At 52.8% G+C, this 15,422-nt stretch overlaps 1 protein-coding gene across 6 annotated transcripts in view; it reads right to left on the bottom strand.

Annotated features, from left to right (window-relative positions):
• Positions 1 to 590: 590 nt before the first annotated feature.
• Iqsec1 (IQ motif and Sec7 domain ArfGEF 1) overlaps positions 591 to 15,422 on the bottom strand; it is a 317,408-nt gene continuing 302,576 nt past the window's right edge. For 3 of the 6 annotated variants that reach the window (XM_032906103.1, XM_032906105.1, XM_032906104.1), the window contains 8 exons: positions 13,148 to 13,287; positions 12,763 to 12,792; positions 11,398 to 11,523; positions 10,307 to 10,406; positions 9,653 to 9,814; positions 8,883 to 9,059; positions 5,025 to 5,074; positions 591 to 3,953 (listed from right to left, as the gene is read on the bottom strand). In XM_032906103.1, the coding sequence (XP_032761994.1) occupies positions 3,453 to 3,953; positions 5,025 to 5,074; positions 8,883 to 9,059; positions 9,653 to 9,814; positions 10,307 to 10,406; positions 11,398 to 11,523; positions 12,763 to 12,792; positions 13,148 to 13,287 (1,286 nt within the window). In that variant the 3' untranslated portion in view covers positions 591 to 3,452. The remainder of the gene's footprint in view (positions 3,954 to 5,024; positions 5,075 to 8,882; positions 9,060 to 9,652; positions 9,815 to 10,306; positions 10,407 to 11,397; positions 11,524 to 12,762; positions 12,793 to 13,147; positions 13,288 to 15,422) is intronic. The other 3 variants (XM_032906106.1, XM_032906108.1, XM_032906107.1) reach the window with 2 other exon arrangements.

Raw genomic sequence — 15,422 nt, 5'->3', positions numbered from 1 at the left:
AATGTGGAGGATGGGCAGTTTGTCTTGAGCCTCTTAGATACGTTGGGACTGAGCTATCTTCATTCTTCTTTACTCTCTTCCCTGTATGTTGCTCTCGGCCCCTGGTAATTCCTATTAGCCATCTCCCCTCTAGCTCAGTGAGAGCCCTGAGCCTCAGCATTTGCTGACACAGACATGATGGACATGGCTCAACACTCCTGGCCCCTCATTTAAGTCCCTCAGTGGCACCTTCAAGAGGAGTTCATTAGGGGTTTTTGGGGAAGCTGTGTCCGGACAGGACAAGCCTGGTCACATTATCTGGAGACCAAGCCCTGCTGACCAGAGTAGAATGACCAGAAAAAGTGACACTGTAAGTGAGGTTCAGGATTTATGGGATCTCCCAGAGGACCCCAGGCTCAGTGATACTTTGGCTGGGCCTTCCTCACAGTGCAGATGGCAGTCACCTACCTCCCCCACCACAAAGCAATAGGGTGGCTCTCAAGTCTTTGAACAGCACAGATGCAAACCCTGATGCTTAACCCTTTAAAAAACCCAGAGGCTTTAAAACGTGCTGGAGAGGTCATTCCACACCAGGCAGCTGGGGACAATGATGGCACATTAGGGTGAACTTTATTTTCACATTACAACTCACTCGGGAGCTTCAAAAAATACAAATCCACAACTTCACTGTTGTCCCTGGAAAGCCCTTTGTGATGTTACCAGCTGCCTCCCCTAAGGTATCCCATCTGTCACCAGTTCCACAGACGACCAGAATAACTCAGGTCATTAGTGCAGGCCCTAAGTGTATCCTGACAGTGGTAAACGTCAGTGTATACTCAGGGCCTCTGCCTCTTCTTACCTCCCCTCTCCTCAGTCAAGGACCACAGTGCCTCAAAGCCATAGCTGAGTAACAGGCAACGAGGGACACAGTACGCTAGTAGTTTATGCTTTCCAAGCTAGTTCTGCTGTGTGACTTGCAGGCCCAGGCACATCCTATGAAGACGTCCCTGTCTGTAAAACAACACAGGGTCATCACCCTGACACGATAACCTTTGGAGTTAGGAACGCAGAGAAAGACTGTGTATGCTTAGAAGCCTGGTCCCCAAGAACCCACCCACTATCCTGTCTCTAGGACACATGGAAGGCAGCATGGGAGCAGCCCAGAGCTGGCTAGCCATGAGAGTGCAGGAGGCTGGAAAGAGGGAGGTCCGGCTGCACCCCACCAGGTAAATCAGGCCGCCTTTTGAGTTTGTTCCTGAGTGGTGTCCCTTCAAAAAGAGTGAGAGTGTGTATCTAACAGCCGTGTCTTTTTCAGAACAATCTCAAGGTCACGGTTAACTTACCACTGGCTCAGAAGAGGGTGAAAAAGAAAGCCGGCATATTTAATGTTACCACTCCAACTATTTGCCAACAGTAACACTGGTATATTTTGTCAATGTACAATACAGAGAGCACAGCCCCGCATGACTGGTGCCAGGTCACATGCAGCACAGTTCCCCTTCCCTGTCAGACAGTGCCTGTAACTAAGGACAGACAGTACATGGAGCGTAAGCAAGGGACGCGGGCACTGTGAAGCGGGCAGCTCCTCGCCAGCTGGCCCCAGTCAGATACACTGTGGTGATCAGTTCTTTCTGTGCAGATGACAAGGGAAAGATGAACCATGCTGACAGAGGACGGGGCAGGCGGGTCGAGCCACTGTGAGTCAGAAGGCTGACCTCCACGTTGCAGGATTTGCTCTCTGCAGGGATACAAAGTGCTCAGTTTGCAGATCTGCTGGTACGTGACCTCGACGATGACGACATGAAGGGGAGGGAGATGGGTGACCCAAGCAGGCCAGCAGAGTGATGATGGGCCAGAGAGGGCTCCTGATCTCTCTTGTGGCTGGGCAGGCCCCGGTGGCTCACGAGGTCCTAGACGCAGCCCGCGGTCAGGCGGCAGCTCCTTCCGTTCTGAAAGGGCCTCCGCAGGCAGAGCCCACAGGCAGTCCTCAGGTCCTAGGCTTAGGAGCACAGCACTGGAGGCTGTGGTGGCTGGAAGGGCTGAAACTGTAAAGTACAGCCCATGGGTGACTCAGGCACAGGAACACGGGCAGCATGTGGCCCCAGGGGAGTGCATGGTGTCACACATGGAAGCAACGAGAACACAGCTGGGGCATGTGGGGCCTGGCAGCTCACTGGACCATGAGAGCAGTGGGGGCTTCACCTGGCCAGGGCCAAGCACTCATTGGCCAGGTGCAATGATGACACAGGGGTCACGAGCACATGGCTGCATGGAATTACAGTGATTGCTGTTGCCACTCAGAACACAACACGGGGACACACACACCGCCCTGGGCCGCCCAGCGCTCACGCCACCCGCCTGCTGGGGCTGGGAACTGGATGAGGGAGTTATGGAAGATGAGTGGTCATTGTGTTGGGATGGAATCCCTCTGCCATGTGGGCCCTGGGAGGATTGTGGGAGGGGGGAGGACCGTGGCTCACCATGTACAGAGGGAAGGAATGTAGAGCATGGAAGATCAAAGTTATGGCAGCCAGTATAAAGTGTCTAGGGATCTGTGGGGCTGAGATCTGAGACAGCCAGCTCTAGACTGGTTGTCCCAAGTACTAGGGTAGAGTTGACTGCACTTTGCCTAGTTGCTTACTGGAGATAACAGCAGTTATAATACTGGTTACTTAGAATAGTACTCTGTTAATAAAATAGGGGGCTATACAGAGCAGAGTGGGGTATTAGACAGTCAGGTGCTGTGTTACTTGGCACAGTGAGTCATGAGCATGTAAGGTTTCAGCCAGGCTAGGGGGAGTCTCTTCGTATGAAAATATGGAAGGATCTGGGTTTGTTCTAGCGGGGTTTTTGGTCTACTCACACATTTATCTAGACTGACTTCCTGTCACTTAAGTGGCAGTCCTTAGGAGGTCCCTAGTGCTAGCTTTGTGGATGAAATGCTTATCTTCCACACACAAACACTACCTATACAGTATGTATATATGTATTTATATATTTATATATTTATATTATATAAAGTTTACTTACGTATTTTCATCACCCATATCAGGTCTACTTATTATTATTATTATTGTTGTTTTGCCCACTGCCAATAACAGAACAATAACATAGCCAGTCTGGGGTTGGTTCTGTTTCGTCTGACTTTTCTATGTTTTCTTTGCTAAGATGGGTTTTCAGATGTGTGTAGAGTGAGGGGCTGAGGGCCTACAGGGTGGGAGGCAGTTCCACTTCTCCTTGGTCAGCGCCATGTCAAGGCCTATGGTGGCTGAGGCCTAGCCTTGGGCCGAGGGAGGACAGGGTGCCAGGGCTAAGCCAGAGTGGGAGCTCTGCTCCATGGAAGGCAAGCCCATGGGCCCACCCAGGCTATGAGGGTAGAGGGAGTGGAAACAGTGGTGCTTTGGGCTGGTCTGAGGCTGGTGCCTGGTAGGCCTTCGTGTGCCTGGTGTGCGGGAGGCGGCTGCCTAGGCTGTCTACACAACTGTGCTGATGCCGCTGGGCTTGGCCTTGCTGCTGGTGGGGGGCGGTGGGGCAGGGGGCTGCCCATGGTGATGCGCTGAGTGCCCTGCGTGACCAGGATGAGCTGTGGGCAGAGGCGGGTGGCTGTGCGCATGAGCCCCATATGGGGGGTGCCCGCCGTGTGGGCCATGGTGGTACTGGTGGGTGTGCTGCAGGTGGGGGGGCGGGTGGTAGTGGTGGTGGTGGTGATAGGGTGGGGGGTTCTGCTGCGCATGGCAGTACTGGGCGTGATGCCCATGCAGTGGGCCTTCTGAGGGCCCAGGGTGATGGGCGTGAGGGGGTGCTGGGGGAGGGGCTGAGGGTGGGTGGGCCTGGGGAGGGGGCTTCCCTCTCCTGCTCCCAAACAAAGAACCCAGGAGAGAGGAGGAGTTAGGCACGGGCTGGGGGGGGCGAGATGGGCACTCTCGTGTTGAGGTCGCTCTCCGGCGCATGTGAGGACTGCTAATGATGGAGCCCTAAAAAGGAAATTCATAGAAACCAAAATTAAAAGATCTCAAAGCACACAGGCCAGACCAAGTTTTTTCCAAATTCAGAAGTCACCCACTGAACTGCTAGGCCTGAGGGTAGGAAGGATGCGGGCTCGGCCTGTGAAGGGGCAGCTGGGGGCTGGTCCTGATGGAGGCCAGGGGCATCTCCTTTCTGTCAGACAGCACGAGGCTGCTTCTGCTCATACTGTGCTACTGCCAGACTGAGACTCAGCCCACATGACAGTAGGTAGGGTGTTGTGAGCATGTGAGGTCAAGGAGGGATAGCGAGTGTGGAAAAGGAATAAACCTGGTTCCTAGGAAGTTGGGCCTTACACTCTCCTGGGACCTCTGCCCATGTGGGGATCTAGAGGTGTCTGGGGAAGGTGGTATCAGACAGGTAGGACCCTATAACCTTATCCTTGGGGGTAGGGGTGGGGAGCATGGCCTAGGTCTTTTCTTGCAGCTGCCTGTTACAAACCCAGGAGGAGTAAAGTCTGTAGGCCGAGTCAAGGTGTGGGCGGCAGGGAGCAATGGGGGGACTGATGAGAGCTCATGAAATCCACACTGACTCTTCCTTCCTCTCAAAAACTCCTCCTGTGAACTAGCTAAGCGATTCCATTGTGTCCTGACCCCAAACACACAGCCAGTAAAACTCCAGGAAGGAAGCGATGGATGGCGGAGCACAGGGACAGGCGAGTGGGGCTTACATCCCACAGTGAGAGCTGAGGATGAGTGAGGGGCGGGTGGCGCTGCGCCCGCCCGGGGCAGGACCTGAAAGCCAAGACGTTCTTCATGCTCAGGGACCACAGGGAACAGGGGTTAAGTGGAATGAGAACACAAAATCCACACCCTCCCTCTCCCCAACCCTTGGGTCAGAACAAGCAGTGAGAGGCATGGATGCTTCTAGGCAGAGAAGCTGCATGCAGGGCGGAGGCAGGCAGGGCGGGAGGGCCAAGTCTGTGTCTCTGCAGGAAGGGAAGGGAAGAGCAAAAAAAGACAACATAGAAACCAAGGGTGGGTGACACAGGATGGCCAGCTGGACCGGTGCTTCCTACTTACTTCCACATTGCTCTCTAGCGATCCCGCACTGCTGCGACGCCCTCGCTTCCCTGCCCAGAACATGCAATACCAGAGGTTAGACACGCACACCAGGCCTGGTGCCACTGCCACCTGCTGCTGCCGCTGCCACTGCCCAGAGCTGGGGCTGGCCCATGTGTCTGCCAGGTAAGGGGCTCGAATGGGCTCAGTGGGGAGGCTGGCAGCAGTGCAGTGAGGAGTTTTAAAAACAATGGCGTGAACGAACGCTCGGTAAAAGGGAGAAGATGTTTTTAAAACTAGGTCCAACTTTGTAATGCTTATCCTCAACTGTGGTTTTTGGGGGAGAGGGTCTGAGGTGGGGATGTGTGTGTGCCATCACCTCAGACTTCTGCCTGCTCACCTGACTCAGTGCCACCAGCCTCAGATGGGGTCTGGGGGGTACAGCTTCTACAACAGCACAAGGCCCCATGAACCCCCGTGGATTTCATATATATATATGCATATCCACATGCATGTCCACATATATATATTCCCCTCCTTGCTTTTCGGGGTAGAGCAGTTGGTCAAGGGGAAGCTGAGATTTGGGACCCTTGTCCTCTGGGGCTGTGGTTTGGTTTGTGCAGTGCCCTGGCTCCTGAGTCTAGCTCCCCTACCCAGAATACTGCAATTCTTTCTAAGTTCAAAAGTATCTCCAAGGACACAGCACATAGCAGGTACTCATCAGAGGATGCTGTCTATGTCAAAGGGAGCTTGGCTCTTCCAGTAGCCCACTCATGCCTTAATGGTCCCTTCAGAAGCCTCTCCTTGACTTCTTGTATGAGAGTGCAGAGGCACGGTGCTGCACTCCCTTCTGGATCCTCCAAGAGCTTCTGTGGGTGTGGCACTAGCTATGAGTTGAGCACCATGCTGTAAGTGTCAGAGGGAAGCATCATGGCAGAGACACTTGGTGGGCACTGGAAGATGAAGAGGCTGCTGTGTGCCTCTCAGGAGGCCATGGCTTATCATTAGGGCCCTGAAAGCTGCTGTCCCTCAAAGGAGACTGCACAAAGTATCAGGTGGACACAACTATGGGTCTTTCAGCCTTGCCGTGACCACTGAGAGGACCAGTGTGACAAGCAGATGTGGAGGAGGAGATCTAGTTCCTTCTTTGCTTGTTGACCCCTAGTCCCAGATCATGGGAGAATCTGAGTCAGAGGGAATACACTGCGCCATGTAGACATCAGCTGCTGGGCTTCCTGGGGAGATGGCCCCTTCATTTGGTGAGAAGAAAGGTTGCTTCCCCATTTGCAGGCATAAAAGAGGGTAACCAGTGAAGTCCAGGGACATGGCAAAAGTAGACTCCGAGCTGCAAAGGATACACTCACTACTGCTTAGGCTCTTGGCCTCAGTTTCTCCATCTGTGAGATGGGTATATCCTCCCTCTAAACTGCTCTTGGGTGGCCAGGACAGTATTGCATCACATAGACATGATGCATGCCCCCTCTCTGCTGTTATTTTTCAAACAAGCTCTCAAACCCCTCATGCTTGGGGCTCTCCAGAAAATACCAGATGGCTTATATCCTGCAGCCCAAACTGGAGCAGAGAGAAATGATACTGCCCAGTGGGAGCTGTAGTTTCTTCAGTTTTATCTTCTCCACTTCTCAGCTCTCTCCACAATCAATCATAGAGCTAGGTGTTCACTGCTGCACCTCACACTCCTGTTCAAACATTCAGGCCAAAGAGAAAGGCATGCTGGGTGCATAGGCTCACCCCCTGGTCTGCATGGTTCACCTGAACAGTATCATATGGTCCTCAAAGACTGGGCTGCACTTCAGAGATAAGATGAGCTCTCCTTCTTGGACTCTGGCCCTCAAGCCTCACTCACTATTGAGGACAATGCATTGAGTTGTCATGGTAGCTCTGGAAACAGAGCAGGGACTGCCTGCTCAAGGATGGCAGCCGAGTAACGGCATAGGCTTCAGACGCTGACTCCGGAACCCATGCTGCCCACATGCAGTCTCTGCTGCCTGAACACCGTGCAGCAGGAGGTGATACAGCTGTTCAACACCACCAGTCCTCATAGATGGACTGCCCTGGTATAAGATACGAAGCCTCTGGGATTCCGGGGGTGACCTCTCTCGGGGAACTTGGTGCTTGTCAATAGCTGGGGAGGCCAGGCTGGATATGGCTACTACAGTGTCTGCCATGACAGGCTCTGGCTCTTGTGGCCAAGATAAGAGGGCAGGCCTAGAGCTGGGGCTCCTTGCCTCTCAAAGGGAGGTGTCTGTGGATGAGCTTGCCTGTGAGCCATCACCCCAGGTTCTTGCTGGGCTCAGGCCTTGTCCATGGTGGATGGGCTACTGCAGATCAGAGGTAGCTGCTCTCAGGGTACCCTGCCCGACAAAGGCCTGCATCTTCATGACAGCGCACCTGACTTAGTCATCACCTCAGACTTAGCACAGTGGCAGCTGTGGAGAGTGAGGAAGATTTGGCTGCGTGTTGGGAGCTCATTGCCCAGGTTAAGTACCCTGCCTCTCCAGGTGCCCTGCCAACGCCTTCTGGGTCAGCTGCTGCTTCACTGGGCATCACAGGTGGTCTTGGTCTGGACTCAGATGCCTGGGATCCCCTCCTGAGCTTTTTGCCTCTGGAAGCCTTATCTTTGTAATTCAGAGAGCAGCTGCATCAAGGTGCTCCATCCTTGCAGGGATGCAGCCAGGGCATCCCTGAGCCTGCTGCCCTGGGCCTCAGTCACAGCAGGACCACTGCACAGACTCAAACCACCCCAGGGCCCAAGCAGTTGAGTGACATGGCTGGGTTGAACAGGACACTGGGGAGCTAGTGGTTCTCAACCAGGAGTGATATGACATGACACCTGGCATTTCTGGAGATGCAACAGGTTGTCAAAACTGGGTGAGTGCTGCTGGCCTCAGTGAACCCAGGCACAGTGCAATGGCAGGCAGTTATTTGCCCCAGAGTGTCTCCAGTGTCCAGGTTGAGAAGCCCTCGCTTAAACCCTCATGCTGGTGGTGAGTGTCAGATTCTCAGTATGAAAAAAAAATGACAAAAGCAAAGAAAACTCAGAGAAGGAGAAAACAATTCCTGAGAAATGAGAAGCAGTATGAGGCAGAGCTGTGGTGGGAGGGCAGGCAGGGAGTGCTGGGCAGGCTCTGAGGCCCCACAATAAGCTCAGATCACACTGCTCCGTGCATACTGACTGGCTACACACTTGTGACAGTGTCTGTTTCCTCTCCAAGGCTGGATGGGACCACTGAAAGCAGCTTCCTCATCACAGTACTCTCTACCTATAAGAAATCTAGGAGGCTTGAGGGTTCCTGCTTTCTGGGGTTAAGTGGCTGGCACCAAATTAAACCACAGAAACAAGGAAACGTCACTGACAGTGAACAGCTTCTAACACGGTTATCCCCATACACTGGAGCTAGTCACACCTACTGCAGCAGTGGCTTTGGGGTAACAGAGGCCTGGAATTCTCAGGAATGGAGCTCTAGAGGAAGCAAAACCAAGACAGTGAGTGGCAAAAGGCAGTTCCCAGCGGCTCAGTAGGCTTCACTCCATTTCATTCATTAGCATAGAACACACAGCAGCAGAGAGCACTTGGGATGCACCAGCCTGACGCTCTCAGCCTTAGAGCAGTTGGTACAGGGGAAAGCGATAAGGACTCTGGGAGAAGTGGGGAAGTGGGGTGCCATCCCTGGCTGTCTCACACAGACTGTCCCCTGGACACTTCTGTGTTCCGCTACCATCCTGGAGTGCTCATGGACTTCTAAGAGCATTGTGTCCACACCCGAGCAGCCCTTTCCAGGCAGCACCATGACTGCCTGTACACCAGGCCTCAGTCCTGCATGCACCAGCTGGGAGGGTGCTTCTCAGCCCAGCTCTTACCCGCTTCTGAGAGGTCTCTCAGTGAGCTGCTGAGGGCGCTGCGCTTGAGGCCCTCGCCACTGGCATAGCTGTCATCCAGGCAAGCTCTGCTCAGTGTCCCGTTGCCTGATTCCTTTTTGAGGCTGGAACATTGTGACATGCTGGGCCGCACGACACCTTTCTGCTTCTCGAGCTCCGCTGCAACAGAGCAGGAGGAACAGTGAGAGGCAGTGGCCATTGTCCTGGGCCCCAGCTCCAGGGAAGAGGAGGGAGACTCCTGGGAAAGTGGGGGTATGATGGCATCCTGGACAAGAAATGAACTCTGGGCAGTGCCTAGGGACCAGGCTGCCTGTGACAGTGAAAACCAGCGCTTGGGGCTCAGGAAGGCTGCAGGTTAGCCTGGATGGGGAGAAGAGTGCCCTACACCTCCCATCTACAGAGAAAGAGGTGGGGACAGTGTAAAGACCTAGAGCCAGGACCCTAGTGGTTACTGGGCCAGGAGGAGGATAAGGATTGAATGGCATAAGCCAACTCCACAGTGACCAGAAACAAGGACCAGGCTAAGACAAGCAGTGTGCTAAGGGGAAGGATGAGGGCTCCCCAAGCCCATGGTAGGGGAAGGGGTGGCATGGGGGAGAGAAAGACCTGGATATCTCATTGCTGGGCCTCAAGGAGTTCTAGCACCAACCACTTCTGAACATTGTCATTGCCATGAGACAGAGGCTCCCTGAAAAGACCTCTTGGGCCTTATGTGCTATGGAGTGCTTCTCTGTGTCTTGTTTGGGACTTACACTCTATCCGGTGTTTCTCCATCTCTTGCACTTCAGCGACAGACTCCCGTAGGTCATCAGTGAACTTCTTCCGGTCCTGAGGATTGGGAGCGTTGAAGTTTATTAGCACTTTGATATCTGCTCCAGGGACAGCAGACGTCAGCCGGATGCCATTGGGGTAGTCTGCAGGGGAGGAGAGGAGGGCTGTGGAGTCAGCAGTCACTGGCCAGGAATTAGTCTGATATGCACTATGATGGACCCTGAGGCAGGCTCTGCAGAGGCAAAACCATAAGCATGGCCTCTTCATAACATGGGCAACAGCCTAGCATGAAGCCTGTGGCCCCTGCCAGGCACTAAGTCCTGGAGGACAGTGGCATCCTCAGCTTAAAGGGTAGGCAGTGCTGTGCCCAGATTACAGAGCAGGAGTTGGTCCCAGGGTAATGAACTCTCAGCTTCTGCACGGCACTGGATGACTCACTGAATGCTTCTCTTGGACATGTCATAGATGTACTCACTTCTGCCTGTTCAAACCCTGGTCCTCAGCAAAGTACCATTCTACTTGTCTAGTCTGAGAGGGAAGGAGCGTATACCCAGAAGGCTTGCACCCCAGCTGAAGGTGACAGGGCCGAGGAAAGAAACATTCCTTGTCATACCCGACAGGTCCTAGGGACTCACACTGGTTCTCGAAGAGCAGGACCTGCATGCCGTAGAGGGAGAAGGACTGCCGGAAGCTGTACGTCACCGAGTTCTTCTTCTTCTGGAAGATCTTGGTGACCTAGGGCAGCAGACCTGGAGCTGAGCTGCAGTGCTGGTATGGGGTCTGAGGTCCCCATGCCATTTGGCTGGCACCAAAGTCCAAAACACTGGGGATAGGCACCTAAGGCAGGATGGTGCTGACCAGAGGTCAGGGCTTGCTTTTAGGAACTGCTCCTAAGAGCAAAGCTGTCGTCTCCAGGATAGCAGATAGCTAGAAAGCCCATCACATGTGAGAGGCTCTCTGCACATGAGGACACTCAGGGCTGGGGTTAATTTGTTCAAGGGTTTGAACCTTCATGTCTAAGTGAGGTCTCTGCCCTTCAAAGCAGGCACTGTTACCAAAGAGACCAGATGCCAGCCAGTGCGGTAATTGTACTGGTTACCTTATGACATGATGACACACTAGAGTCAAGTGAGAAAATCTATTAGAGTGGCAAGTCTCTATTGGAAGGCAAATCAATGGGGCATTTTCTTGATTGAGGTGGGTGGTGCCACCCCTGGGCCAGTGGGCCTGGGTTGTATAAGAAATCAAACTGAGGAAGTCAGTAAGCATCACTTCTTTGTTTTGGTGCCTGTCCTTTATGACAGACCGACCATAAGCTAAGCTGAACCCTTTCCTCATCAAGTTGCTTTTAATCATGGTGTTTTTCACAGCAACAGAACGCAAACAGGGCAGGGGTGGGGGGCACTTTCCTGCCAGCTTGGGAGTGCATGACGTGTTGAGCAGGGCAGAGTCCTATTCTGCCAAGTGGCAGTGATACACACTTGGGAATGACACATGTAGGTTCCCTCAAAGTCTTAGAGTTTTATGAGGCAGCAGAATGGGCCCAGATATCTAAGGCTCTCTAGAGTCAGGGGCCCCTGGCTGTACATGGGGCAAGGAACACTCCTGTTCATGGCTATGAGTTAAGAGTCTCTCCAACTCAGATCTGGGCCACAACCCTTGCTGAGGCATGGGCATATGGATACCTGGGTTCCCACACCCCCACACCCCCACACCCTCCACATACCACCAGGAGGTCATTGAACAGGAAGATCTCTCGCTGGTGCAGTCCCAGCTTCTGGGGTTTGTTGGGGTCAGGAACTTCAAAAAGCCGGCAGTAGCAGACCAGCCGTCGATGGGGAAGAGAGAGCACCTGCGCAGGGAAAGACACCTGACTACGGTCACCTGTTCCCAGGGCACTCTGAGATTCTCCACCTCTGCTCTCTGGGCAGGACTTAGGTTGCATCTGCCATGCCCCCTTCCCGTGTGTTTAGCTGGCTCCTTAACGTGTCACAGAGAACTCAGTGTCAGCGAGGAAACCATGTACTCTGACCGCCCCCCAACACCTTTATCAGCTCTCTTTCCGCAGAGTCCTCCCAGAGTCCTCCCTAGACGAGAAGACTGGAGCACGTAGAATTTAGGGTAGCAGTTGCTGCAGAACACTGATTTGAATCCCAGGGACACTTACTCAAACCCTACTTCTCTGGTGCCTTCTGATGCTGCTACCCTGAGCCACTCTGGGGATCTGGCCAGGGCCCTTGTCATGTGCTTTGCACACATGCTGCTACAAGTATTGCCACTGGTTTACAGGAGCACCCCACAACGGCACCACAGCCAATCACCCTGCACACCAAACTGTAAGCCAGTATTCTGTGGCAGAGGGAGCAAGCCATCAGCAAGGTCCAGCTCTGCTGTGGGAGTCCTGGCTCTAGCAGGATACAGGTGGTCTGGTAGTCAACCCTTTAGGCCTGCTCATAGGAAGTCAGTCAGTTGCCAGCTGCTTGGTGGAGCTGGTAGGTTCAGGACTTCATTTTGAAGACTGAGGGTAGACAGTATGGGCAATCTGGCTTGCTCAAGTAGCTCAGTGTGAGGGAAGATAGAAGTGTAGGCTGCAGGGGTGTGTGTGTGTGTGTGTGTGTGTGTGTGTGTGTGTGTGTGTGTGTGTGTGTGTGTGTGTGTGTGTGTTGTCCTGAGAGGACTGAGGACAGGTAGCTGAGCATACTGGAGACTGCCAGGCAGGTACCTGCTTGTATACTCTGGGATGTGGGTAGCTGAGGTAGTAGAAGTATGAAGTGTGAGGGACAGGGACAGAGCTAGGGCAGAGCAAAGGATAATGGAGAGGGGTGGAGGAGGGATAAATGTCCTCTCAGGCACATTGTCTATGTCTGGGGTAAGCAGGGTACCCACAGGTAGAGCCAAGGCCCCATCTGCTTGGCTTGCCACCATCACCTTCGTTGTATGGCTAAGATCTCAGGACCCACAAAGGTGTGAGGCTGGGTCGCTGTGACATTGAGATAAGGCTCTCTCTGGAAATGAACTTGGACTCTGTAGCAGCTTGGGGCATGGCAGAAGAACTGTAGATGGGGCATCAGAAGAGCAGAGAAGTACTCACACAGCCAAGACCATGATGCAGGGATCCAATCTATAGGAAAAAACAACACACAAGAAGTGAACTGATGTTCCAAAAGGTGGTTCCCCCCACCCTCCGCAACACCTGCTCTCTCTTCAGCCACCAGGGTGCCCAGGAGTACTGCCCAAAAGAGGTTCTGGTTTGCTGTGGTCTCTTGGAGGATCTAAGGGCATCCCTAGGCCACTGTTGGGCAGGGAACAGACCACATTCCACTGTGGCCCATTAGTCACTTGCAGCCTAATGTTCTCAGGTAAGCAGCTGCAAGAGCTTAGAAAAGCTCCAGCCCAGGCTTGGGAGGGCCCTTCCAGTGGTGGCAGAGCTAACCTAGGATTACACTGAGGGGTAGAGGACCAGGCCCACTGCATACCGGCTTCTTGCCCACGATGAGCTTCTCAACCTTCTGCACCTGGGACACGTGGTCCTCGTTGGTCTTCAGTTCTCGCTTACGGATCCGCTCATAGATCCCAATTAGCGTCTCCCGGGGAATGTCTTCACCGTCATCAACACCTGGCCAAGGGACAGTGGTCAGACATGAGAGTGGCTGGGGTTTGGGCAGCTGTGGTTCCATGCAGCCTTGGGCCCCCCAGGCAGACTAGCTGGAACCAGCAGACAAACATCCTCCTGGTTATCAGCAGAGCCACAGCCCTTCCAGGGCCCCAGTTATGGGTCCCCCTTAAGTTCTCCCACCTGAGCCAGCAGGTCACAGAACAGGGCTGTGCCACCTTCTATAAACCATGTCCACAGGCCTGTGTAAGTATATCTCACAAATGAAGCAAAGGCCTGTGACACGGCCACAATGGTCCCAACTCCACAGATGAGAGCTAGAGGAGTATGATTCTCAACCTTCCTAATGCTGCGATCTTTTCATACAGTTCCTCGTGTTGTGATGATCCCAAACAATAAATTCATTGTGTTGCTACTTCATAACTAATCATGCTACTGTTGTGAATCATAATGTTAATATCGGACATGCAGGATATCTGATGTGACCCCTTCAGGAGGTGTGACCTACAGGTTGAGAACCACTGGCCTAGGGTGTACATAGGCAATGCGAGCTGAAGTGTGAGTCTGGCTCTGAGGCACTTGGAGCTAAGCCATATCTATTTATGTCCCTTCCCAGCTCATAACTATAGGTAAGTGACCCAGTCTCCTGTGTTTGGTGTCCTCCTTTGTATAGCAGGTCACCAAGAGCATCCTTGATACATGGGCTTGTCACAGAGAAATGACAGAGACTCATGGTCTATCTAAGCAACCTCCATGGAGCTGTGGTCACCTGTGGTATTGCCATTCCATGGCAGAGGTCTAGGACAGCTGTAACTGGACCATTATAGCCATAAGCACATATAACCACCTTTTTTATTACAGTGGAAATTTGGGGGTGGGGAGGGTATGGAAACCCTCAGGAGAGCAGGTTCCCTGTAGCAAACTTAGCCTCTCAGCCTGCACAGGACTGGGACTCTCCCAGCCTCCATGGGCACCAGACACACATATGGTATATAGACACACGTTCAGGAGAACACACACACACACACCAGACACACACATGGTATATAGACACACGTTCAGGAGAACACACACACATACACACCAGACACACACATGGTATATAGACACACGTTCAGGAGAACACACACACACACACCAGACACACACATGGTATATAGACACACGTTCAGGAGAACACACACACACACATATAATAAAGTGGGAGGCTGGAGATATGGCATAGGGGTTGAGAGCACCAAGTGTTCTTCCAGAGGACCCAGGTTCAGTTCCCAGCACCTACCTAGTGGTTTACAGCTGTCTGTAACTCAATGCATGTCGTGCACATAAAAATGAATATATTTTAAAAACAATGAACAACCCGCTCCCCCTGACATTAGACCATCACACAGAATAAAGCCATTACCTGTAAATTCCTAGTTTCCCTCTGTCCTTTCCCAAAGCCTTGTTCAGCCAACTTCCCTGGTCTTTCTCAGAAGCCACACAGGTAGGTTGCAGGCAGCCTTTCACATTGGTTGCTTTCTCTTAACATGTGATCCACATCTCCCCCAGAGGACAGCTGGTTTCCGTGTGCTGACCAGCAATCCTCTGTGTGGATGCTCCTGCGTCCACCCTGTCATTATGGCTCCTTGCTACTCCTTGTGTGGTTGTGAGGCAAGGTGCTCTAAGGCTGAGCTGGAGAGGTGGCTTAGCGGTTTAGAACCCTGGCTGCTCTTGCAGAGGACTTGGGTTGGATTCCCAGCACCCACATGGTGGTTCGCAGTCAGCTGGAACTCCATTGCCAGGAGATCTGATACTCTCATCTGATCTCTGTGGGCATCAAGCATACATGAGGCGAGCGCACTCATGCACGTGCATGCACACACACACAAACCATTAATATATACGAAACAAATCTAAAGCTATGTTGCATGATGACCAAGAAAGGTGTTCAGTGCCTGTGTAAGTGAGATGGCTGCTTTATCTAACTCTTCTGGTGATGTATGACGTCCATTTAAAGTGGAAAATCTGAAAATTTTAGCTCAAGGGAAAGACTCTAAGCTGATAATAAAGTCTCCATTGCCATATATATATATAAGGCAGCACTTGTCCACTAGGACTCAACATCCCTGCTTCCTGGACAATATATGGGGTTTCTG

This window comes from Rattus rattus, chromosome 6 (genome assembly GCF_011064425.1).
Source record: "Rattus rattus isolate New Zealand chromosome 6, Rrattus_CSIRO_v1, whole genome shotgun sequence".
Taxonomy (NCBI): Eukaryota; Metazoa; Chordata; class Mammalia; order Rodentia; family Muridae; genus Rattus; species Rattus rattus.
This window is presented reverse-complemented; position numbering and strand designations above follow the sequence as displayed.